Source organism: Bos javanicus, chromosome 25 (assembly GCF_032452875.1).
Source record: "Bos javanicus breed banteng chromosome 25, ARS-OSU_banteng_1.0, whole genome shotgun sequence".
Classification (NCBI taxonomy): Eukaryota; Metazoa; Chordata; class Mammalia; order Artiodactyla; family Bovidae; genus Bos; species Bos javanicus.
The window spans coordinates 30,916,757-30,941,069 of record NC_083892.1 but is presented as its reverse complement, the minus strand read 5'-3'; the positions used below and the strand labels follow the sequence as shown (position 1 = coordinate 30,941,069).

General features: G+C 43.8%; 1 protein-coding gene across 8 annotated transcripts in view; it reads left to right on the top strand.

Moving 5' to 3' along the window:
• The first annotated feature begins 2,253 nt into the window (after window positions 1–2,253).
• The window catches only part of AUTS2 (activator of transcription and developmental regulator AUTS2), a 1,221,294-nt gene continuing 1,199,234 nt past the window's right edge, over window positions 2,254–24,313 (top strand). For all 8 annotated transcript variants that reach the window (XM_061402554.1, XM_061402555.1, XM_061402553.1 and 5 more), the window contains exon 1: window positions 2,254–2,987. In XM_061402554.1, coding sequence (XP_061258538.1) covers window positions 2,679–2,987 — 309 coding nt within the window. In that variant the 5' untranslated portion in view covers window positions 2,254–2,678. The remainder of the gene's footprint in view (window positions 2,988–24,313) is intronic.

The window sequence follows — 24,313 nt, the reverse complement described above, 5'->3', positions numbered from 1 at the left end:
CCTCCTTCCAGTTGTACTAATAAAAAAGTGCATATTTAGAGTCTAAAGAGGAGAAATCATGAACAAAGCGTCCGGTACGGTGCCTGATTCATTGAGGGCAATTAAAAAACGTCGGGTCATTTTCCCTTTCTTCCTTCCCAAGTGTAGGGTACTGGGGGTATGGGGTGATATGCCATGGTGTTTATATGCCTGGACATAAAGTGACGTGGGTAACTAACAGGCTGGGGAGAAAGGACTGTCGACGTCTTTCTGATCCGTATCAGAAATTCCAGTGCCCCGAAAAATGTACAGCTATATTACCTAGAAAGGCTAGTCGCATTTGTTGATTGATTCTGGGCTGCAGTCAACTCTTAATACAAGTTTTTTATAAACATTAGCTACTTTGCGGCAGGATGAAGCACAGTGACAGGAAAAGCAGGGACCCCTCTCCCTTCTCCACAAATAAAGGAACTCCTCTGTGGCAGGGGCTGCGTTTTGCGTGTCTAACGGGTCCTCGGTCAGGGGCGGTCCCCACCCCTCCAGCCCCGCCTCCGCGCCCTCGGAGGCGGCAGTCGAGGTTCAAGTTCGGTCCCTGGACGCTCGCTCCCCGCTCGCGCGTCTCTAGGCTCCCCCCGCCCCCCAACCCCGCAGGCTAGGAGGGCTCAGAGGTCATTCGGGTGCTGGGTCACTCGGCCACTCGCTGTGCTACCACGTGGGAACAAAGTTTCCAACTCTGCGGTGGGGCCTCCCACCCAGTGCCCCCCAGCGGAGCAGAGGTCCGCACTTCGGCACCCGCTCGCTTTTTTATCGCTTGCAGTCGCAACCCCCCATCTGGGGGACTCCCTCCGCCACCCCCCCGTAACCCCTCTCTGACATCCCTCCTTCCCTCGCTGCTCAAGTCGCCCTAGGAAAACACCCTAGGGGCCTCTGGAGAAGGCGGCCCGAGCGCCTCCCGCGGGCCTGGGGTAGGGGGTCCAAGGACAAGTGTCCCGAGGAGCGCGCGGGGGGCGCGGAGCTGGGCGCGCGGGGTAGACTGGTGACAGCGGCCCGCACGGCGTCCCCAGCGCGACTGGCGGGAACATTCCGCGGCTCCCACACCCTCGCGCGCCAACTCTGGCGGGTCGCAGTAAACCCCGAGCTAACTGACCCCTCCACGCCCCCAAGCCGCCCTCACGCCCCGCTCCCGGCTCGCCTCCGCCCCCAGTGCGCAGGCCCGGCCGCCCCAGCGCGCATGCCCTGGGCTCGCGAGCGCGGCCAGCCCCCAGCCTTGTGCTTTCTACACACTCTACAACTGGGGAGGGGGCGGGGGCGGAGGGAGCCCGGCCGGCCACGTGATCCAGCCGGCCGGGGCCGCGGGGGCGGGAGCGCGCGCCGAGCGAGGCGCGGGGAGGGCGGTGCGCGTGCGCGCGGCGCGCGCGGGCGGGCGCCGGGCTGGGCTGAGGCGGGCGGCGGCGGCGGCGGCGCGGCAGTGGGCCGGCCGCGGAGGGGGAGGAGCGGGAGCTGAGCGAGGCGGGCGGGCGGAGGATGGGGCCGTGCCCGGGCTCCCGCTGCAGCCGCCCGCGGACACGCCGTGCACCCTCCGGATCGGGGCTCTCGCGGCGGCATCTGTGGCAGCGTTAGCGGCGGCGGCGAGAGCGGCGTTCCCGGCGCTTCCTGGCCGCGCTTCTCCCTTCAGGCTGGGCGAAGAGAAGAGGCAGCGGCGGCGGCGGCACACCGGCGTCTCTCCCGCTGGAGATTTCTTTCTGCTTTCCTCGTCGACTGACTGACTGCCCCCCTCCCTTTTTTTGAGGAAGGGTGACCTCTTCTTTGGGACTGGAAAAAATATTTTTTTGAGGTGGGGGGAGGTGGGTGGCAGCGTCAGGGGCTGTTTCTTCTCTTCTTTCATCTCCCTTTCCTTCCCCCTCCGAGCCCGAAAAGCAAACCCCACAACTGCTCCAGCATCCTCCTTCCCTTCCTCCACCGCTTCCAGTTTCGCCCTCTCCCCTCCTAATTATTTCATTATTATGCTCCCCTCTCTGGGGGGTCTCGTCCCTCTCAGGTCCCTCGGAAGCCTTGGCCTCCCCTGGATGCATTTCTTAAAAATTTTGGAGCCAGGGAGTGAGTTTTCTCTGAGGCGTGTGTGAGAGGCGGCGGGGGTGTTTTCCTGCGCGAGGGGCGGGTGAAGTTCATTGCCCCCACTTTTCCCGCGACCTTTTTCGGGCCGGATTTGGAGTCGCGGGGGGCGGGCAGGCGTTTTCGGGGGGCGGGGGGCGCGGCGGAGAATGGCTGCGGGGAGGGCTCCCCGGAGCCTCCCAGTCTCTTGATCAAAGCATTCCGCTATTCTGATTTATTGCCTGCTTGGTGAGTTATTTTTTTTTTTCCCCTCTAAAGGAGACCTGTGTGTTCAGCCATTACTTTGCTCGGCGCTGCTCACAGGAATCTCCGACCCTCGGTGCTGTGGGCAGCCCCGCACTTGGGCTCCTCGCCTCTCGCCCTCGCTCCCGTCCCTCCTCCCTCTCTCCGCCCCTTCCCCCTTTTCTTTCTCCTCTCTTTCTTCCCCACTCTCCCTTCTTTCGGCCGCCGTCTCCCCCGCGCCCTCCTCGGGGCGGAGGGAAGCCGAGAAGGGGGAGGGAGGGGTTGGTGTCAATTTTTTTGTGCGGCCGCGGCCGGAGCCTGTGGCGGGCAGGCAGCGAGCGGGGAGACCCCGGCGCGGCAGAGCCATGGATGGCCCGACGCGGGGCCATGGACTCCGCAAAAAGCGGCGGTCGCGGTCACAGCGAGACCGGGAGAGGCGCTCCCGGGGCGGGCTGGGGGCCGGCGCGGCCGGCGGCGGCGGGGCCGGCCGGACCCGGGCGCCCTCGCTCGCCTCGTCGTCGGGCTCCGACAAGGAAGACAATGGGAAGCCCCCGTCCTCCGCCCCGTCCCGGCCCAGACCCCCGCGGAGGAAGCGGCGAGAGTCCACCTCGGCCGAAGAGGACATCATTGATGGATTTGCCATGACCAGCTTTGTCACTTTTGAAGCGCTGGAGGTAAGGGGGACCCCCCTCCCCCCCGGTTTCCCTTTATAGGCACGACCCCCTCCCTCCTCGGCTGTGCTCGGCTCTGCTGCCTCCCCCCGCCGCGCTCCGGTCGGTCTGGCTGGCTGTCTGTCTGTCTAGGCTGAGGTCTTATTGTTGGGGCGGGGGGGTAGCTGGGGGCGCGGGTAGACAGGCAGCAGGAGGGAATCGCCAAGCCGTGCCTGGTCTCCTGGTCTCCTCGTTCTCGCTCGCCTTTCCCTTGCGCCTCCTCCCCGCACCCCCTCCACAGCAGATGGGCAGAAAGAAAGGGGTTCAGGCATCACAACAATGCGCCCCCCTCCACGGAGAGCTCTGCCCTTATTGCTTCCTCCTCTCCCTCCCCAATCATGGCTTCTTGGCTGGTGGAAGTCTCTTTGCTGGGTTTGGGGCGCCTGTGGACGGTTCTCTGTGTGCTTTCTACAGAGCCATATGTCCCTGTGTGTGTGTGTCTGTGTAGTACAGACCTTTCCTGGGTGTCCTCGGGACCGGAGACTGACGGGGTTTTGTGGTTCTTTGCCCCCTTCCTCTACCCCTCTTTTTTTCTTTTCATTTCTTTTTTCTTTCTTTCCTTTTTTCTTTTCTTTTTTTGGTGAAGCTGGGGAAGGGGGCGTTTTCTCCTGGTTGGGAGAAAGGAGGGAGGAGAGGAGGGAGGAGAGGAAAGGATGGAATATCTTTCAGTATTCCGTTCGGGGCTCTATTACGGAAAGGGTTAATTGTAATATTATTTATACACATAACATGCACATGTGTGTGTATATGAACAATTCGGTTAAAAGACAGTAAAAGGTCCACCAGGGAGGACGGGTCGGAGGAAAGAATAAAATCCTAGCTGGTATCTGAAGGGCTTGTCACCCAATTGTCCCTCTCCTTTTCCTTTTTTTGTGTTTTCTTTTTCTTTCTGATTGGCTTTGTGTGTGTGTATATATCTATGTGTATCTTTCTTTATTCCTTGGGCACCTGCAGCGTTGATTTCCAAATGCACATTTTCCTGCCAGCTAAAGGGCTCCTGGGGCTGTTGGTGGGGAGGGGGGCAAGTAGAGGGAGATTGTCCGGGGGTCAGAGGGAAACTCTCTTCACCTGGACGGATCTGGTTTGGTACTGGCATGGGTCACTGGCATGTATAAATAACCCCCTTTTCTCCTCCCCCATCTTCCTCTCCCCACCCCCAACACACCACACACACAGGCGCTTGGAGATTCTGCAGAGTTGGTCCACCTTTCTTAAGCACAAAACCAAGATAGGAGTTGGTTTCTAGGGTTTCCTGCACCTGATGTGATGGTGTGAGGTTCCTGAAAGAAACTTTTCCCTTTCCCTTTGGTTATTGCTGTTGTTATGGTATTGTTTGCAGTGCTCAAATGCAATCTTTGTTGATGACAGCTTAGATCTCACATGCAGTAACTGTGCAGGTTTAGATTGCTCTGTGTGTGTGTGTGTGTGTGTGTGTGTGTTTGGGTGTCAAGTTTAAACATTTTTTGAAAGGAAGCCTTCCTGTTAGGGTTATTCTTTTCTGTTTGAACTGCTTTTTGGTTGGGCTCCTGGTGGTTATGGTGGTGGATGGTGGCCAGTGGTTGGGGAGGAATGGAGAGTGGTGGTGTTGGTGGCCATAGATTTTGATATTAGTGATTGAATCAGTTATCCTCTGGTTCTAGAACTGGTACTTTATTGACTAAAATGGATCTTACATAGTTCTTTTGAGTGTTGAGGCTCACCACTTATTAGGATAATTCTAACTGTGGCTTCAACTTTGCCAATGTGGGGAGGGTACTGAACAGTGTGACTTCTTTCTCTCTGTCTCTCTCTCGCTTTAAAATAGGAATTGAAATGGTAGTATGTATTCTACTATGTGAATTAGAAAGTGCTGCCTAAAATTTGATTGTTATCAGTGGTTGGTTTAGGACACTGTTTGTAAGAGCTGCTTACAAGTGGTTTTGCTGCCAGCATGGTTATCCTGGGCTCTGTGTGGCCCCTCACAGTAAGTAAGCAAGAGGGGCCTGCAGATTTCCACAAACCTTTTTGAAGGTCAAGTAAAGATAAATATAGCACATGCAGTTATTTTTGGTGGTTTTACTTTTAATAAATACTTGATGGGCTTGTGTATCTATCCATTTGGCTTTTGACAGAAAATTTGCCCATTCTAGTTTCTTTTGGGTGTAAAAAACTTCTAATTTTTAAAGAAGACCAAGTTTGAAGTGTACCATTAATACTATTTCTTTTCTTGCTGTGATTATTTTTCTGCTGTTTTTCTAGATTCAAAACCCAGGTTACTTTGGTTAGCTGAATATTATAATACCTTCGTATCTGAATATCATTTGCATATCTCTGGTTATACAGGTCTAACTTTTAAAAAAGTTTCTTTAAACTTTACAGAAAAATGTAAACATATCCAAAAATACAGTATAACAAACTCCAAGGTGCACAACCACCTAGGTTCAACAGTTGTCTTTCTAAGTGGTAATGACTCGGGGGAAAAAAAAAAAAATGCACCCAAACTCATAGTATTATCACACCTAGGTGAATTAACAACAGATCCCTAATATCAAATATCTTCACATGCATTTATGTTTAGGAGTCCCAATTTTTGTAGGAAAGCTGCAAATATACTTTTCAGGTTAAAAAAATATATAGTGGGGAATAAAAATCATCATGTATGTCTGGTTCTGTGGGACAGCATAGATCTCTTTGTGGCTTATCACATCTGTGTCCAAGCTTCATAGTCAGGCATATGTGTGTGGTGATCATTAAAATTTCTGGTTTCCTGTTGTCCTCAGTTTGGAAGATTTACTGAATTATCACTAAGAAATGTGAGGGTTTGTTAGGAAACAGGCAGCTAAACTATGAACTTGGACAGGAATGTATAATACAAGAGTACTTGTAAATGTTAAGAATTATCATGTATGATAAGAATTATCCTAAATACATACTATGTTTTTGTGTCTAGAAATGAAAGCAGTTGTCACCACGGATCATTAGAGTTGCTGCTAGTATGATGTTGTGATAAGAAACCAGAAATATTGGCTTGCATAGCGAGGCTTTTAAACTTAGGCTTGATTCAGAGCAGTAGCTAGCAAACTGTGGAGTGTATACTTTTGGTGTTAATGGACACATCATTTGACTCCATGGTTTGGTTTCTGTCTTGAGTGGCTGATTTTGACTTCCCTTTAAAAAGAAAGAGGCTCCTAACTCATAGTGAAATGTCCTAATAAAATTGTTCCAGACTAATGGTTTTACTCATAATACTGGAGGAAAAATAAGAAATTTGTCTAATGAGAACCATAATTTTTATGTGGATTTATTTTTCACTCTTGTTGGATTCTTATTTAAAATGATGAAAGCTTTGGACAGAGTTTGAGAAGTCCCACACTTTATACAGTGAAACTGGCAAGAGGTAGTTTCGTATTCTGCAGGGACACTTGTCTTGAGTAATTGTGCCCTGAAGTTCAAGTATGTGATTGTGAAGAGTCTTGTGATAGAAGATAAGAGGGTAAGTGAGGAGGCTAAAGTTGAACATGGTGTTCTTTTCATTATGCATTTGAGCAGCACTATTATCATTTGGTATGGTACTATTTACTTGAATATTCTTTGAATGAGAGTGACTATCCCCAGATATCAAGCCTCATTAAAAAGTGGTTTTCAGCAAACAAAGTATAAATGGGAATGTTGGGATCTAGTACTGCCAGTGTACCCTGATGTGCCAGATGATATTGCCTTTCTGTTATTTGCATTTTTTTTTCTGTGTAATCTTGATTAGGAAGCCATATGAACACTATGGCTGAAAACCTGCAAATCCATTTGTTTCCCCTTCACTTGGCTCTTGTGCCCTGGTTTCTTAGGGGAGCCTCCTTATATACAACTGACCAAGGGAAGCAGAGATGAAATGGAGGGATTAACAGACAGGAGGCCAGTTGGAGCTTTGCAGGCTTGTAAAAATGAAGGAAGACTCATTTCTGGTGGATGGAGGATCAAACCAAGACTTTCATGGGGTCTTCATTTCCTTTGTGTTTCAGGGCTTACCCACACATTGATAGTGTAAGTAGGCTGTACAGAATTTGATGTACTTACAGCATATCAGGCTCTGATAACTTACTGTGGTCAAATCTCACTTATTCAGTTTAAAAAATATATTAATCATGTTTCTTGTATCATTCAGCAAATATTTATGGAGTGTGTGATATGTGCAAGGTTCTAGAAGTGGGGGAAGTCTATATATATATATAATAATATGTTATATATATATATATATATATACAGTATCTTTGAAGGAGTGTGCAGTTCAGTTGGTAAATTAAGTCTAGCACTTACAGTTTTGAAACAGGCACTCAAATGCCTTATTCCAACTAAGTGCAGTAAGCTTTCAGAGAAGGAATAGTGAGATAGGCTTAAGTATTTGAGCAGCTTCCTGGAGAATATATGGGTCCTCATAGGTTGAAGTGATTTGCATAGAGAGAGAGAGAGTGGGGATTGGGGAGGGGATTCTGAGAAGAGGGGATGGTGAACAAGACATAGAAACAAAATGAGTGACTAGGGTTTGAGGGGCTGTAGAAATGAGAACAAAATGGTGTAAGTAAAGAGTGGTTGTGTAGCCACCTTCCAGGCCAGGCTGTCCTAACTAGTTGAGTGATATTGGGAAGCTACTCTCTAAAGGAATCCTTTTCTTTTTGCACAAGTTGAGAGGTTTAAAGTAGTTTTAAAGCAAAGATACCCAAGCTAGAGGGAAACATAGTTCTCCAGGTGTTCGTAGGTTGTGTCCAGACCAAGAAATGCAATTCTTCGCTCAGTTAATTTTGGAACTTGATGGGCCAGACAGAATTAAATGGGTAACTTGTTCTGCAAGGATTAGAAATCTTTTGTAATGTGTATGTAAGTTTTGAATGTTAGAGAAAGAGATGTAATGTGACTTACTTCCTAATATTTGACCACAGGGAACTTTCATTCTTGTCATTGTAGTTCATAATCCAGTATGGGAATTGCTGGAAAAGATCTCAAAGGTCCCTTCCAGATCTTGGAACTTGATAATCTCTGAGTATGTTGGCTGATGATAGACAACTTGAAAACCAGGCACAAAAGTTTGAAATCAGGGTGGAAGCTGCTGCTTGAGTGGGAGTGGCAAGGGGAGTGTGAGATTTAAATAATGAGAGATGTAAATAATGATGATTAGTCCATTTCTCCTCCTTCCTTTTCCTGCCCCGTGTCAGCCCTTTCATTGATTGTTAGCAACCCCACCATGAAGTGAATATTGGTGAGTGGTTTTCATTAATGGTCCTTTCAGTGTGATAGTAGCCCAGTTCTAATGCTACCAAGCTACCTTCCAGCCAGAGGGAGTTTTTATCCTGCCTTGGTTCCTTCTGGTTTCTTCTGTTGCTGCTTTTTAGCAAGCTGGGAAAGAAGGCTGGATGAGAAAGGAGGTTGACACTGATGTTAAAATAAAGGTTTTAAATTATCTGCCTTTCGCTTGCTTATGTATGAAGTGTTCGTTCAAGAAAGGTCAGAACCCTTCGTCTGCTGTGGAACTGTGTTTTTGTTGCGTTTTTCGCTTCCTATCTTGGCAAGTTTGGGATGGTGCTATGGAGTAAATGGGTCAGTTCCAGCATTTCACTTTGGGCAGTTTGCATAGCGTTAGGATCTGAGGCGTTCCTAAGTGGTAAGAAAGTTTATAGAAGGAAAAAGGACTGTGAATAACATGCTTGGTTATGAAGTCAAGTATTTTACTATACTTAACTGAATTTCAGTATTTCACTGTACAAGGCAGAGCATCACTTCAGGAGTATTTATGTGAGATGAGGTAGAATATTGCGATATGGTGATTCCATGCACTTTGTGTTAGCTGTTGAGATGAATTGCTTTATATCTTTTTTGGAAGTAGACAGGGTATAAATGAATCAGTAAATTTAAAAACTGAATCACAGAGTCAGTGATTAGCCTTTGATCCTTTCTGAGAGTGTTTTCCTCTAGCTTTCACCATTGAAAAAGGGTTAAAAAAAGAACATTCAATATGATTCTAGGAGATTCAAGGAGCATTGAGGTGATAAAAAGATTCTAAGATCCTATACAACATTTCTATTTGCTGTCAAAAATAAATGACAATTATGTAGTGTGAGAGAATGCTAGGATTAAAGTCCCCAAGCTTAAAAAAACATATAGTTGAGAGCAGCTACTAAAGAATAATGTAGGTTCCACTTGCTAAATTTGAAAGCCTTTGGACATAAGGTCTGCTGCACTTTTTGATATGGAATGAGCAAATGAGAGAGAGAGAGAGAGAGAGAGAGAGAGAGAGAGAGTGTGTGTGTGTGTGTGTGTGTGTGTGTGTGTGTGTGTGGAGGGCGGATGGTGGGTTAGTGTTTTTACATTTTATTTTACCCCTATGCTGTAATACACTAATATACTAAATGTAGTCTAACTTTGTAAAAGTGCCTCATGCTATTTTTTCTCTCTAGAAACAACACTTTTTTCAGGGTCAGGATTAAAACCAGTATTTTGTTGATACAGGGAAAAGGTAATGGAATAGCAGCTATTCATTTGAGAAAGTTGTGGGGGAAAAGTCAGATTTAAAAACTCTCAAATAATTGAAGTTTGGAAGACCAGGATGGGAATTAATCAAAACTAATTTAGGGACATTTAGCTGGGTCAGAACAAGTTTTTCTTACACAGTGTGTACCTGTTCCATGAATAGATGAATGCAGATTTTTCTTTCCTAGAAGTGGGGCATAGAATTAAAGGCTGTTGAGACCCTGAATTTGTGTTCCTTCTTCTAGGTTTAAACTGTGTTCTTCCTTAATTTCTTCTAATAAGCCTTCGGGGTAGGGGGTATGCAGGCAGTACCTTTCTGTCTAAGGTCACAGAAAATAGGTTCCTCTTGATGCTGTTAGTAATTGAGGAGGGGAGGGGTGGCTTTCACTTCGTCTGGGTTCCTTTGCTTGCTTAGGAAGAGACTATGATGGCTCAGGGGGTAAAGAATCTGCTTGTAATATGGAGATACAGGAGACGCAGGTTTGATTCCTGGGTTGGGAAGATCCCCTGGAGGAGGAAAATAGCAACCCACTCCAGTATTCTTGCCTGAAAAGTTCCATGGACAGAGAGTTGGTGGGCTATAGTCCATGGGGTTGCAAAGAGTTGGACTGAGCAGCTAAGCACAGGCAAGCACAGGCTTCTGTGTGCCAGGCCTTTCCAGTCTCGGTTCCATATTTTGCAAGGGGAGTTGTAGCCTGAAATCGTTGGTATGGCTGCTGTCTTTATAGGTTTTTATTTCACCTACTAAAGGGAAGGGAAGTCGCTCAGTCGTGTCCGACTCTTTGCGACCCCATGGACTGTAGCCCACCAGGCTCCTCCATCCATGGGATTCTCCAGGCAAGAGTACTGGAGTGGGTTTCCATTTCCTTCTCCATTTCACCTCCTAGTGCACGTGTCAGTCTCATCTTAGGGTCCAGTAGGTTCCCCACCACCCATTGCCTGCCTGCCTCCTTCCCACTCTCCCTTGCAACTTCCCTCCTTTCTTTCTTCTCTTCCTTTACTGAGGCCGAATCATCAAAATTATGAATGCAAGTTAATAAAAGGCAATGGATTTATGAAGTTCTGAATGAAATGTAGACACTTTAAATTCCAAACCTTCATTATTTGAACATTGACAGTCTGAGGGACTCTGAGGTTAGTACTGTGAGGGTAAATTTCTCAGTTTTCAGTTTTCTGAACTGTTATCAGCTCATCATTCTAATTTCTCGTTCATTTCTGAACTCTGGTTAGAGTGTGCCTGAGTAAATACCACAAATGACCAAGTACATGGAACGTTTTGTCATTTTGATTTGCCACCATACCTTGTAGTGCCGTATCTCTGGATCCAGGAAAACCCAAGTGCAGTAAAATGGAGTCACAAGAGGAGAAGGAAAAAGCCCACAGTTTGTAAGTAAAGTAAAAATGGCTAATGCAGGTTGGGATTCACTTTTGGCAGAAAGCCTTCAAATTGCAGACAGATACTGTGTGGTTGTTGTTAACTGAAGCATTTTGAAATGACCTGGATTACATACGGAAACACAGCCTGTGAAAACAGATTATATGGATGAAATCTGATACTTTCACACTGGGTCTGGGACAGGGTTTATGTCAATGCCAGGGTCAAGTGGTGATGGTTCCTGAGGGATGTCAGGATATTGTTTTCCTTGTCTCCACACCTACCCTCGTCTGTAGCACAACCCACCAAGTTCATTCTGAATTTATGCAAAGTTTCTCATGGCAGTGATATTTTAGAGCTTGTAAAGAGGATTTAAGAGAGTCTGGTATTGCAGTGATTTCTTGATAGTTATACTGAAACAGACTTGTTGTTTGCTAGGTTCTCTGTTCATCTGTGCTTTCTAGCTAAATGTTACTGGCAATTTAGTGAATAGTTTTCCATAGTTAGAAACTAAGAGAAGGGGAAAAAAAAAAACCAAACCCTCAGGAGATAAAGATGTAGATGGAACAATAGTTGAGCATTAGGTTATCACTTATTTTCCAGCCACATACTAGAAATTGCAGTGTTCCACCCACTCTCCCTATATATGTTCAGTGGGCAAAAATAACAAAGGTCCTGAATTGTGCTATTCTAAGAAATGATTTTATATAGTTCCAAGTGACCATATACTTTCTCTGGGGCAAAAGGGGAAGCAGGCATTTAGTATCTTGCATTGCTGCGTGTTCCAAGTTTGCTCCTGCCGCATTTGTTAGGCCGATCAGTTTATTTGGGAAAATTACAGTTTTGAGACTAATGCCCAGAGCTACAGTCCTCAGGGGGGTGTTGTCCTAAAGTTAGGACCTCAAGTTTTTCAGAGCAGCCTTTTGATCCATTTCACTTCAGCTATTGTTGACTGATGTGCTTTCTAAGCCAGAGCAGCATTAGAGGCACAGAACTTGTCTTTAGAAATGCTGTAGTTCTACCTCTCGTTTTGCAAATGAAAACACAGCCCAGAGGGGTTAATTGTCCTGCTTAAGATCACACTGGGAGTTAGAGGCTCTCACTGGTATCCAGTGAAGCTAGAGGACTGTCTGCTTTTCTTTAGTCAATTGGAAGGCTGAAAAAAAAAATACCACAAATGAGGGTGATCACCCATGGCTGTAAAGATTCCCAATTTTTCTAAGAAATGTTCTGATTATTGCTCAGTATCAGGAAACTTTTAAAAGCATTCTGGTTTCCTCCAGTGCACGGTTGGCCTTTCTCTGCAGGTCCAATATTAGTCTTTTTTAACACTCTTCCCTCCCCTCCATAATGAGGATGTAAAAGAAAAAACAAATATTAGGGTGATGATATGAGAGTTTCTCATCCTTGAATATCCAACAGATAAAATAATTATTTGGATGTAAGATGATCTTAATGTCGGCCCACTGAAAATTTTAATGTAATTTTTTGAGGGTAGAATATTTTCTTCAGCCTGGTGATTCAGAGACTCAGAGCAACTTACCAGCGTTGGTAGCAGAACATTTTTCAAACAAGTGAACTTTGGAGTATGGTTGAATTGAAGACTCAGTCAAACTTTTCTTCTGAAGAAGAAAGACTCAAAATATTAAATCCACGTGACGTGTTGGCTAAGGCATCTTGCCTGTTTATTGCTGAACCAGAAAATGTATAACAACTGTTTGTCATGTGTATATATTTATAGCCATTCATATAATGAAAAGAAGTTTTCATGAGATTGTAATAACATATCAAGATGGATGTAATTAAAACAGAAGCAGATTGACACCCTGAATTAAATGCAAACCGTAAACCAGGATACCTGAGCATTGGTGCCTTAAGTATTTGCTGCAGGGGGCAGTCAGCCAAATACGCAAATAAAAAGACATTGATGAATTTCCTTGGGTGTGTGTGTTGTGGTTGCAGAGAACTCAACTATTTTATTAATCTTTTATCAAGCATTGTTTAGATTGCAGCAGCAATGGAATGTATTAATTTGGCAGACCAAATAGCTTAGGACCAGAAAGTAGGAAATAATAAGGGGAAGACATGATTGATATACTGTCCTATAAATAACACATGCGACTGACAAAGGGGCTGAGTAATCTTTAGATCTGTGCTTGATGTCACTAATGGAGTTGTTAAACCAGGATGTTTGAGTTGAACTTCAATCAGAGAGGCTGCCTTCCATTTAAAATGCAGGTCTATCTCTAGTTACACCCTGGACGGATATGTTGACAAAATTGGTGTAGGTTGAATTTTTTGAGGTTGGGTGAATGCGCTGGGGAATCTTACTGTGAAAAATATGATTAAAAAAGAAAATCAAGTATGATTCTCCTCTCTGCAGAGAAGTTTGGATTTTGGTAGAGTCAGTCTCTTTAGATGGGCATTGCTTTTCCTGAGACACTTTTCTGCATGTGCTCCGTGTACTCCTAGAAGAAAGTAACTGTGAGATTTGCGTTTTCTGTACAGGTTTCACACCTTACTTGGTCAGGGCTTCCAGGAGTAATTGGAGGTGATTTGAATAAACCCGCATCATTCAGATTTCAGAGGTTGGTTTTCAAGTGCATGCTAAAGAGAGCTTGCAGCTATGAATACGGAGTATGATTTCCATATCTGTTCCATTGGGGAGTCCAGGCATGTCATAACCACTTCAGAGTCATGATTGTATGGAGACACCCCAGCTATAATTTTTCTATATGACAGTTCAGTTTTAAAATTGTAAAGATGCCAAGTGCAGGGCTGTATTGTTATTGGGGAAGTTGGTGACATCTGTTATATCTTGCTAACCAGGGGAGGAAAATGCTTTAATCAAAACATCTAATTATGCCCTCTCAACTGATGAAAGATCTTTTGCTAAATTTTTGGAATTGGCCTTAATGGAAGAAGCCGGCCTCTACAGGAACTGTGAAGTAAACGTACTCTTTTTATTTGAAAAATACATATCATTAACCATGGTGACATAAGGGTATTTTAATTTTATCAAATTGCTCTTTTGCTGTGTGTTGAAAAGAGGCATTTTCAGAAGTCGTCTAAGCCAGCATGAAGTTCTTGCTTTTGTCCTCCCTCTCACCCTCATAGCATATGAGGCCCCAGAAGGAGTTTGTGCTTCCAGATAGGAACCTGGGAAGCTAAGAGTTGGTTGAGAGCCACCTGGGGAGGGAGCAAATGATAATTACAGGTGAGAGGCTGGGGGATGATTCAGCCTGTGTGCTGGGAGGTGCGATTTCACACCTGAGTGTTAAAACCTGCCGTGTTAGACAGTTGTTTTAAAATTAGTTTTATTAGGCTAGTATAGAAAGAGCCCAGATTGTTCCAGGTCACCTTCAGTTGAAGGAATATAACTGTTTTAAAATATCGAATATATAATGTGATTCCAGAAGTGTTTCCTGTGTTTAGAAGTAGTTTCAAGTCATATCTGAAAGATTCCAAAACTGTGTTTAACTCATCATATCCACAACAGTTCTAGCTCCCTTGATCACTTTATAAAATTTGCTAAATATTTTGACAATCACTCAGTCTTCCAACCTGTCTAGTAAAGCCAACCTTTAACTATATTTCAACCCAGAATTAATTTTATCTGCAACAATTCTGTTTCCAGAGGCAGAGATAACAACAACATACTACATAATAATAGCAGTAGTAATAATAATAATAAACTTATTAAGAACCTTAATGCTGACCTCAGAGCAATGCTTTACTTCTTAGGTTTCAGAGTATTTCATTTTTTGAAATGATTTTCCCATGGCTTGTTGGGGACAGCCTTAGGGTGTTTTTGAAGTGTTGACCTGACACTTTACTCTGTGTTTTATTTGGGTTCTGATGGGAAGTTCAAGTGCTGTTAATTTTTTCTTGGTCTGTTATGTGCTCTGTCATGGCTCTTTGTGTAAAACTTGGGGTATGACTGGCACTTTGGAAAAGAAAGAGCCAGAGTTACCTTCCTGTAACCATTATTTTATTTCCCTCTATTTCCTAACTTTAGTTTCTGTATTCCCCCTACATGTATCCTTCCTGGGGTATTTGATGCTCTTAGAATTGTTGCTTCCTTTACTCAATAATCCTTGCACAGTAGGTAGGTAGTGCTTATTTAAAGTTGACCTATTTCCACAAAAATTTCATGAAAAGAAATTTTAGAAAAGGGGGCTAGTGTTTACTTAGTATTTACTCTGTGCCAGACATTGTGCTTGGAATTTTGCATTCTTTGCCTCATTGGAGCTATGCTGTGGAAAAAGTGAATGATATCCCCGTTTTAGAGTGGGAAGACACTGAAGCTCAGAGGGGTTAAGTCAGCTTGCTCAAGGTCAGTACAGAAGAGGCAGGAAATGCAGTTGTTTCTGCCTGACCTGAAAGCTCAAGCTTCTCATCCCTTCCATTCTTCCTTTAATACTGATTCATTTTGTGAGGGAATCCCAAATGGGACTCTGGTAGACCACATGTATTTGTTCCTTGTTGCTGCTGAAAATTGTCTTGGTTACAAAGGATTTTCTAGGTCTAATAATAAGATTTAGGGAGGGGATAGTACCTCACCATCTTTTTGGAAGTTCTTTACACCACTCATATAGTGCATCTGTAGGCTATTTGTTGTTGGTTTGATTCTTTTTCCTTCTTTTTCTTTCTTTCAGTCCCTCTCACTGTTTTTTGCTGTATTAAAATCTGACCTTTTTCCTGGTCACATAGCTCAGGTAGATTTTAAGCCTTTGTCGAAGGCAAGGGCTCAGGCTATAATATTGAGCATAACTGTGTGCCAGTCCCTGTACTAAATCCTTTCACATACTTGACTTGCTGATTTCTCACAACAGCCCCCAGGAGCATAGTGTAAAATCGGAGAAGGGACTGGCACCCTGTCAATAGGTCACTGTGGGTATAAGCTTATTTTCTACTCTAAATTCCTAGATATTTTGTCTGATTTTAAAACTATTCCAGGAAGTAGCACTTCTCCTGGCAATATCAGATCAGATCAGTCGTCAGTCGTGTCTGACTCTTTGCGACCCCATGAAAAGCAGCATGCCAGGCCTCCCTGTCCATCACCAACTCCCGGAGTTCACTCAGACTCACGTCCATGGAGTCAGTGATGCCATCCAGCCATCTCATCCTCTGTCGTCCCCTTCTCCTCCTGCCCCCAATCCCTCCCAGCATCAGAGTCTTTTCCAATGAGTCACCTCTTCGCATGAGGTGGCCAACATACTGGAGTTTCAGCTTTAGCATCATTCCTTCCAAAGAAATCCCAGGGCTGATCTCCTTCAGAATGCACTGGTTGGATCTCCTTGCAGTCCAAGGAACTCTCAAGAGTCTTCTCCAACACCACAGTTCAAAAGCATCAATTATATTCTACAATAAAACAGACCTTATTGGTAGGTTTTTTTTTTTTTTTTAAACTAATAGGTACTCTATTCTTTCTGGTAAAAGAACATACTAAATAGTTGCTTGCTTTTCTTGATACTTTTATCTCATTTATTTCCTCTTCATTGTTTTCCTTTCATTATTCTAAGCATATTTGCAAATTGTTCACCCCTTTTCTCCTCTCCACCCTGTCCAGGTTTGTTTCTACGAAGAGTATGCTAATAAGTGTGACTGTTAGATTTGCTTCTTATGGAAATCCCAACTGTGATTACAGTGCTGTACCTTCTGGAGAAGTCCCCTCTTCATTTCCTCTGGGCCAAATTGGGCGTCCACACAACTTATCTTCTAGTACTTGGGTATTCAGACCTACCTGGTGACCATCCCTTAGGGAGTGGTGTAACACACACACACACACACACACACACACACACACACACGCGCGCATGCCATGCCCTATTAGTCCTGAAATCTTAAGAGATTTCTGGGTGAAAATATGAAGATCAAAGTAAACAATTCTGTGAAAAGTCTTTTTTTGGAGAGAGGAGGTAGTTTCTTCTCAGAACCATTATGCTCGGAGACCTGCAGTCTTGCTCCGTTCTCTCTCCAGCTGTAGTGGAGCACAGTTACCCTTTTGTGCATCCAAAATATAGTAGATTTCAGTTTTTAACAGTTCATGATTGTAGGAGAGACCCAAGTCAAAGCATGTCCTTTGAAATTTAACTGTAAACATCTAGTGTCATAGGCTCTACACCTTTAAGTCCAGAGTTTTAAAAGCAATCTCTAAAACCTAGATTTTATATATTTATACCATATGAGTTCTGTATTACTCTTTTTACTCTCGGGCCTGTCCCAGATTTTGAATACTAGGTAGGATCTGTGTGTTTTAGACTTTTCCTTGTGTTGTTCCTTGCCTGTCAGGTGGTTTGTAATAGCCCTGTTCTGATGTTTTCTATTAGGACCAATAGGGCAGTGGGTGCCCTCTGTTTACTATTTTTAGATGAACATTACCTTAGCATTCTGTTACAGATTTCTAAGTCAGCTGCCCATATTTCATCTGTACTCTTATTTCATTTAGTGTGGTGTACCTGGGATTAAGGATAGAGAAATATGTATGCTCAGGCTGATTTGGAAATTACATTGTTGAAATACAGCCCATATGGCCATTGTAAAATGGTTAGTACTGCATATAATTGCCTTCCCAATGATGTGCTTTGTCATTACTTCCATCTTCCAAGAAGCACTCCTGTAGCATGCTGACAGCAATGGCGTCATTAGAAAACATATGGACAGGCAAAAGCATTAAATTGTCTTTAGTTTAAGGATTAGATTACAGTGTTAGAGGATGGGTCTCCGTGCTCTCAGCCGGTAACCCTCGCTTAGTTCAGCACTGTGAGGCTGGACGATAGAGTTTTGCAAAAGTCCTGTTTTTTATGTGTTTGCTGAGTATGTTTCATATCTTCCCTGCAATTTTGAGGAGGTCTTTGAGCTGTGTGTAAGATCTCATGGTGATATTGATACTGTAGTCAGCTGGCTTTTCTGGGGTTTTTCTCCCAACTGTTCATGCTTTGTGCAGAGTTCTTTTAGGACATGCTATTCCCTCACCCTATGTTTTCCTGAATGTTTCCTGAATGTAAGTCCAAAGCTGGCTGAGGCAGGAGGTCATTTAGATGTAAAAAGAGACTAAAGTAGTGGAGTCAGGAAGTCACCAGGTGGCTGCCATGTTGCCCAGATTTATATCCTGCATTGTATAACATCTGTTTCCATGTGGGTCCACCACCCCTTTCTTCCTGACCGCCTTCGAAGCAGTGAGCGTTTTGCAGCCTGGAGGCTTAGCGGTAGGTCCCAGAGGCTCAGAGATGATGTAACAGGGCATGGAAAGAGACCCCAGCCTCCTCCCCGCCTCCCCCCATTGTAGGATGTGACTGCTTTTTGGCTGTAGATGTTTTAGGGGTGGAACAGTTCTGGGACGTGATATGTTTTGAATTTTTAGGGTACTTTATGCAGCTGCCAGTGATATTACAGAATGGAAAGTCATTTATCACATTTAACATTTCTCGTTGGAGTCTCACAGAAATAACATGGACTTGGAGCCTTTCTAATAATAAGTGACTTTGCAGATCTTTGGGGGAGCACCTCAGGGAACACTGAGTCAGCTGAGGGCAGGTCCTGACCTCATTCAACCAGAGCTCCACCTTTACCTGTTTTATATATTAAGGGTAAGATTCTCTTTGGGAAGAAAAAGGTAACTAAATTTTATTCTCTCATTAAGGAAATACCTATCAGTTGCTTGTGTGAGCCAGGCAGCATTGTTCTGGGTGCAGTGGGTGCTGTAAGAAATAGATACCTGCTCTCATAGGGGTTATCTCCTAGCAGGGGTGAAAGACATGCTGCAAATCACAAACAGATACATCCTGTGTTGAGTAGTGACAGGGTTTTTTAAAACAGGGTAAGGATATGTTAGTGAGAATCTGGTATGTGTATGCAGATGTGGTTTAAATGGGGCTTCTTAAAGGAGGTGATATTTGAGCAGAAACCTGAAGGAAGTGAGGGAGCAAGCAGTGAGGATAGCCAGGGGCAGAGCATGCCCCTGGGAAGAGCAAGGTGAAGACTCTGAGGAGGAGAGTACTTGGTGTGTGAGTGACTTGCAAAAGGAGTAGAGTGAGTAAAGAGAGGGGCAGAGATGAGGAAACTGAGGTTCAGGGAAGTTAAATAACTTCCCCAGGTTGTAGAGCCAGAATTAGAGCCTAGACTGTCTGATTTCAGGGCCTGCACTGCCTCCTTGGGCTTTCTAAAGAAGAGAAGAGGGTTGGATCTCTGGGTCGGGAAGATGCCCTGGAGAGGGAAATGGCAACCCACTCCAGTATTCTTGCCTGGGAAATTGTCATGGACAGAGGAGCCTGGCAGGCTACAGTTCATGGGCTTGCAAAGGGTCAGACATGACTCTGTGACTAATAACAACTGCCTCCTTGATGAGAAGGAAGTGGGTAGGCTTATTAGGATAAGCATTCATGTTTAATAGATAAATCTTCACTAGAATATGTTCTGCCCCCACCCCGTTCTAAAAAGATGGTCCTAGAGCTGAGTCCTGGGAGTGATACTGTCTTACTGCAACCCACTTTGGAGTTTGATTATATAAAGTATCTCATAGCCAGTCTGACTTAGTCCTGGTAACTCTGCTGATTTTAGCTGGACTGTTGGTTAAGCAGACAAAGCAGTTTTATACGCAGAGTCATTTGAATTGGTCTTGAGTTTTTTTTCCTCCTCAGTGGAGTAAAAACCCCAGACACTATCAGTGCCAGCACTCCTTAGGATGTGGTTTTTAGGACCAGTATATGATAAACTTGTTTTAAAATACATTTGTGTAAAAAATGTGTGTATGTGTTTATATATAGGACTATGAAATAGTTTTTGGCTTTTAGATGAAATCTTTTATAAGTATGGAATAATGTAAAGCACCACATGACCAACATCCCTGGCCCCACCACCAACTTCAACAGACCTTAGCACTTTCTTCAAATTGGGCTAATTTTTGTGTATATTGTCTGAGGAGGAAGAGAGTCATCTATAAGTCATCTGTAAGGGGATTCTTCAGTCTAGCTGCACGTTAGAATCCTTTGGGGAATTAAAAAAAAAAGTCCCTATACCCATGGGAGAGGGGAGGGAGCCCCCACCCCATCATCAGAACGTATAAAATCTCCCCAGGGGATTGTGTTGTGCAAGTCAAAGTAGAGACCTTCTGTTTAAAGATGGGTGTGTCAGTTTTTCTTCACTGGGTTTTCTCAAATGCCCATTACCAAGCCATGTTTACTGAACTGCACTCCTAGCCTTTATTTCTCATCTTCTCTATTGGGCTTTTTAGTGTGGCCTGCTTTCCAAGAGTCTAAAGGGTAATGTCCTGGGATGCTCCTCCGCTAATGCTGTCTTCCTCCCATCCATAATTGAGAAAAACTGGGGTTATGTTTACATATTTGTTACAAAGCCTTTTAGAGACTAGGAAGGAGGCAACAGAAAGGGACTGAGAAATTCAAAGGTGCTTCTGTTGGAAGTGTTTGGGATGGGATGAAAGTTGTTATAAAATTACCGTAGAGGTCAGTGGGGACACAGGATTTCTCGTGCAAAACCACACATCTTTACAGGAAGGCTCTGAGCTATTGGGTGGCAGTTGGGGGCTCTTTGCCCCTGAGACAAAGCTTGATCAGAAACATGTGGGGTAAGATGTACAGTAAGATGTGGCCATTTCTCTGGGTGTGGGTACATCTGAGGCTGTGACATCTTTCAGAAGTGCTGTCAACTTTTGATTATTTTGGGCCTGATCTTCTCCTGTGGGTCTTATTAATTCACTGGGGCACCTACACCCCTTCTGCCCACTCATCCATTTAATGAATGTTTACTGAGTTTCTTGTCTGTTCCAGGCATTGGGGGGTGGGGGTAAACAGAACTCCTGGCTTCCAGAAATGACATTCTGGGGGTTACATTCTGGTGTCATATTGTTGTTTGGTGTGTCTAACAGAGACAAAAGGTGTGGAGGGACTGTGATCGTGCCCTAGAAAAGCTCTAGGGGAATCATTAAACAGAATGTTTTTGCCTCATTTTGCTTAAATTAAGTTTTTTGGTTCTTAGGATTTTGATTACAAACGCTTTCATGAATGTATTTCTTCCGGGAAGTTTAAGCATTGGGGCAGTAAAGTTTGCAGGGAGTTTTGGAATCGATTGAATTTTATCTTATTAGTTACCAGCTTAACATGATGGGAACGAAATAGATGTACAGCTTAAGGTTCAAGCTTAGTGAAGATGCTGGAGAAATAATGATACTTGATTTTCTTTCTGCTTCAGGAAGAATCTCCTAATCCACCCGTGTGCTCATAAATTTGAGGGAAAGGAAAGCAGAAAGGGAAAGTTTATTTCTAGGGCTCTATAGTGGGCCAGGCTATCTCTGGGAAGACTTAATCAGAGGTGAAGCTTAAATCTGTCACAGTCTTCACAGCAGTCAAGGAATTGACACTGATGAATACCACTGGATCCCCGAAAGGAGGGGATGCACCAGAGATTAGGTTTGGAGTCAGTCAGTAAAATGGATCGTGAGAAAGAAAATGTCAAGTTTGAGTGAAAAAAGTACTGAAAAAGAAGTCCTACAGCTTTTGGGTTACACGGAAGGAAGAAAACAGTGGTTGATATGATTTCCTTGCTGGATCATCATCTTCACCAGATACAGTTGTTGACTAAAGAGGGAAAACTAGATTCCATTAGTCTTTAGAGAACCTAAAAATAATAAGAAAGCAAGTATATGTTGTTCTCATCAGCTTTTGGGTTGCTAAAGTAAACTTTGACTTGAGTGTGTGAAGGGCTGTGTGGGAAATGAGATTTTTTCAGTTATTGTTGTTCAGAGGACTTTCTCCATCTAGCTTTGGCTTTCCCAGTGTGATAGGACACCTGTGGGTCCTTGGGGACTGTGTGTGGGTGAGTAAAGGTTCTAGTACTTGTGTACCTGCCCAGATCAACAGGTTTGAGAATAAGGGGCAGGGACTTCTGAGGATCCATGGAAGTTTTGCGCCAAAACTCATACAAAGATACAAGATGTTTTTGTCTCCCTTTTGGTTAGAAAGGACATGAAGGTACTTAATTGTCAACTGTGTTTCTGCCATTAGCTCAGTATTGATGTATTCAATAATTATAATGAGAACTAGTGTTTACTGAGTGCTTGCTTTGTGTCAGATACTGTTCTAGTTGCTTAAATCAGTTCGTGTAGTCCGCACAGTGGTCCTATGGGGTAGGTGCTGCTGTGAGCTCTGTTTTGTAGGAGAGGAAACAGCTACAGAGTTTACACCCAAGGTCACCCAGCATGCAAGTGGCCAACCCCATACATTCTGGCCTCAGAACCTGACCTGAACCACTGCACCACAGAACTGTGAATCAGTGCTTCTTAAGAGTTTTATTCTGATGTTGTTTTAATGGTACATTCAACCCTTCCTTAATCCCTCCTCCTGTGCATGTTTTCAGAGATGATATATTAATATATTAATATATTCCTTAGGCTTTCACCTTATTGGAGATGAGAAAACAGATCTAGAAAATTTCATGTTATGTAACTGCTCTGTACGACCTACAGGGTTAGTGGTAGGACAGCTATGTGGAACCCCGGTTTCCTAATATATAGGTCACTGCTTTTCCCACTGCTCCATATTGGTTCCATTAATTTTTTAAAAAACTGAACTAAAATTTTTGATAAATTTGTGTCATTCTTGCAGAAGAACTAAGTTAATATAGCTAGGGACTGTGTGATTTTGCCCTAGGGAGGAGGGTAGTAGGCATTTTAGAAGCTAACGTTTGCCTGTGGGGTTATCTGACCTACTCTGGAGGACATCTTTCTATTTTTTGGAAGGTTTTCTTAAAAGTGGAAAGTATCTGGAGTGTAAGAATCCTAAGACTTTGGTTTTGCACGATTTGAATATTCCTGGAAGGGCATGTATTTTTTGTTTTGTTTTACTCTTTTTTTTAGATTTAAATTGGTTGAGTATCCCATTGGAGGTTAAAGTTAAAAAGACATGAATAAGAAGAAAGGAAAAAAAAAAAAAAATGGGAAGAGCTCAGTGCAAGCCTTCTTTACCTACATTTCCCAGTCTGGCAAATAAGACTTTAAAAGAGGGTGGAAAGAACCACCTTGATTCTCAGTGTTTGGCTTTTTGTTTGTTTGTTTTTTTTTGGTCTTGTGCTTCCTTTTGCTGTAACCTCTTTCCTTGGCTAATGCTTTGTTTAAAAACAAGTGCTCTGGTATTCTAAAACAAATGATCTAGCAGGCTCCCTGATTGTGCTCTCAGATAAAGACCCCGGGGTAGTGCTCTATCTTTGGATTGCTGTTGCCTATGCATGCCCAAAAGCAAAATTCAGTTTACTGCGGAGCTTCCAACTCCTGTGAATGTTGTTATCTAAGAGTAGAGAATATAAATTTGAAAGGGGAAATGTGGATTGGGGCTTAACCCTTCAAAGGCCTCTGGTGGGAAGCTGCTATAATGGGTGATAGAGTTGTGTCTGGGATGAGAAACTGTGGGGTCCAGTGTGTCTTTGAGTCTTTTTGCTAAATGACTTTGGTTGTGTTATTAATGTCTGGAAATCTAAACTCTCAACAGCACATTAATGATAATGAGAATGGCGGGCAGGCTCCCAGACTGTGCTGTGGAAAAGCACATGTTCAGATTTTGCCAATGACCCCGAATCCCATGTGGCCACAGACTAGTAATTTGATTTCACAGTTTCTACTCTTAAATTTGTAGGATGAGGTTCCCAGTAGGAGTAACTTAGTGATTATATCAAATTCCTTTTAGGGGAAATATTATAATTGTGAGAAAAATATCCATGAAAGCCTTTGCCAAGTTGTGTGTGTGTGTGTGTGTGTGTGTGTGTGTGTGTGTGTGTGTGTGTGTTTGGGTAGAGCACCCTTGGAGTTATCAAAGCTTCTGCAGAATTTTTCCAGATAATTACACTTGGTCACCCTTGTTGGTTTAGAGAATCTGGATTGCATGGTTTTGGATGGTTGCAACTGAAAGGTTATTCTTGCCTTGGGTGTGGTTTTCAAACCCAATTGTGTGTCTGTAACTAAGAGGAGATTGTTAAACATACAGATTCCTGGGCCCCATCCTTGGTCTCCTAACAGTTAATTCCTGCTTTGTAGCTCTGGGATTTCACAGGCTTCCCAGGAGTTCTTTTACAGAAATTTTGGAATCACTCTGATACAGAAATTTTGGAATCAGCTGTGATACAGAAATTTTGGAATCTCTAGAAAATATTCTTGAGTCACTTCTTGGGGTGGCAGTAATGGTGGTGGTTTAAAATGATTAATTTCTGTGCTGCCAAACCCTTTCTGAAAAACAACGCACTCATGCATGTTGGGTTTTAAAACTGTACATACTGTGAAATAGAACACATCCTGAAATAAGTGTACTTCACAGCTCAGGGTGAATTCTCACAAAGTGAATACCCAAGTAACCAGGACCCAGGTAAAGAAATAAAACATTGCACAAAATATTTCTATTACATTTGCCTCTTCTAC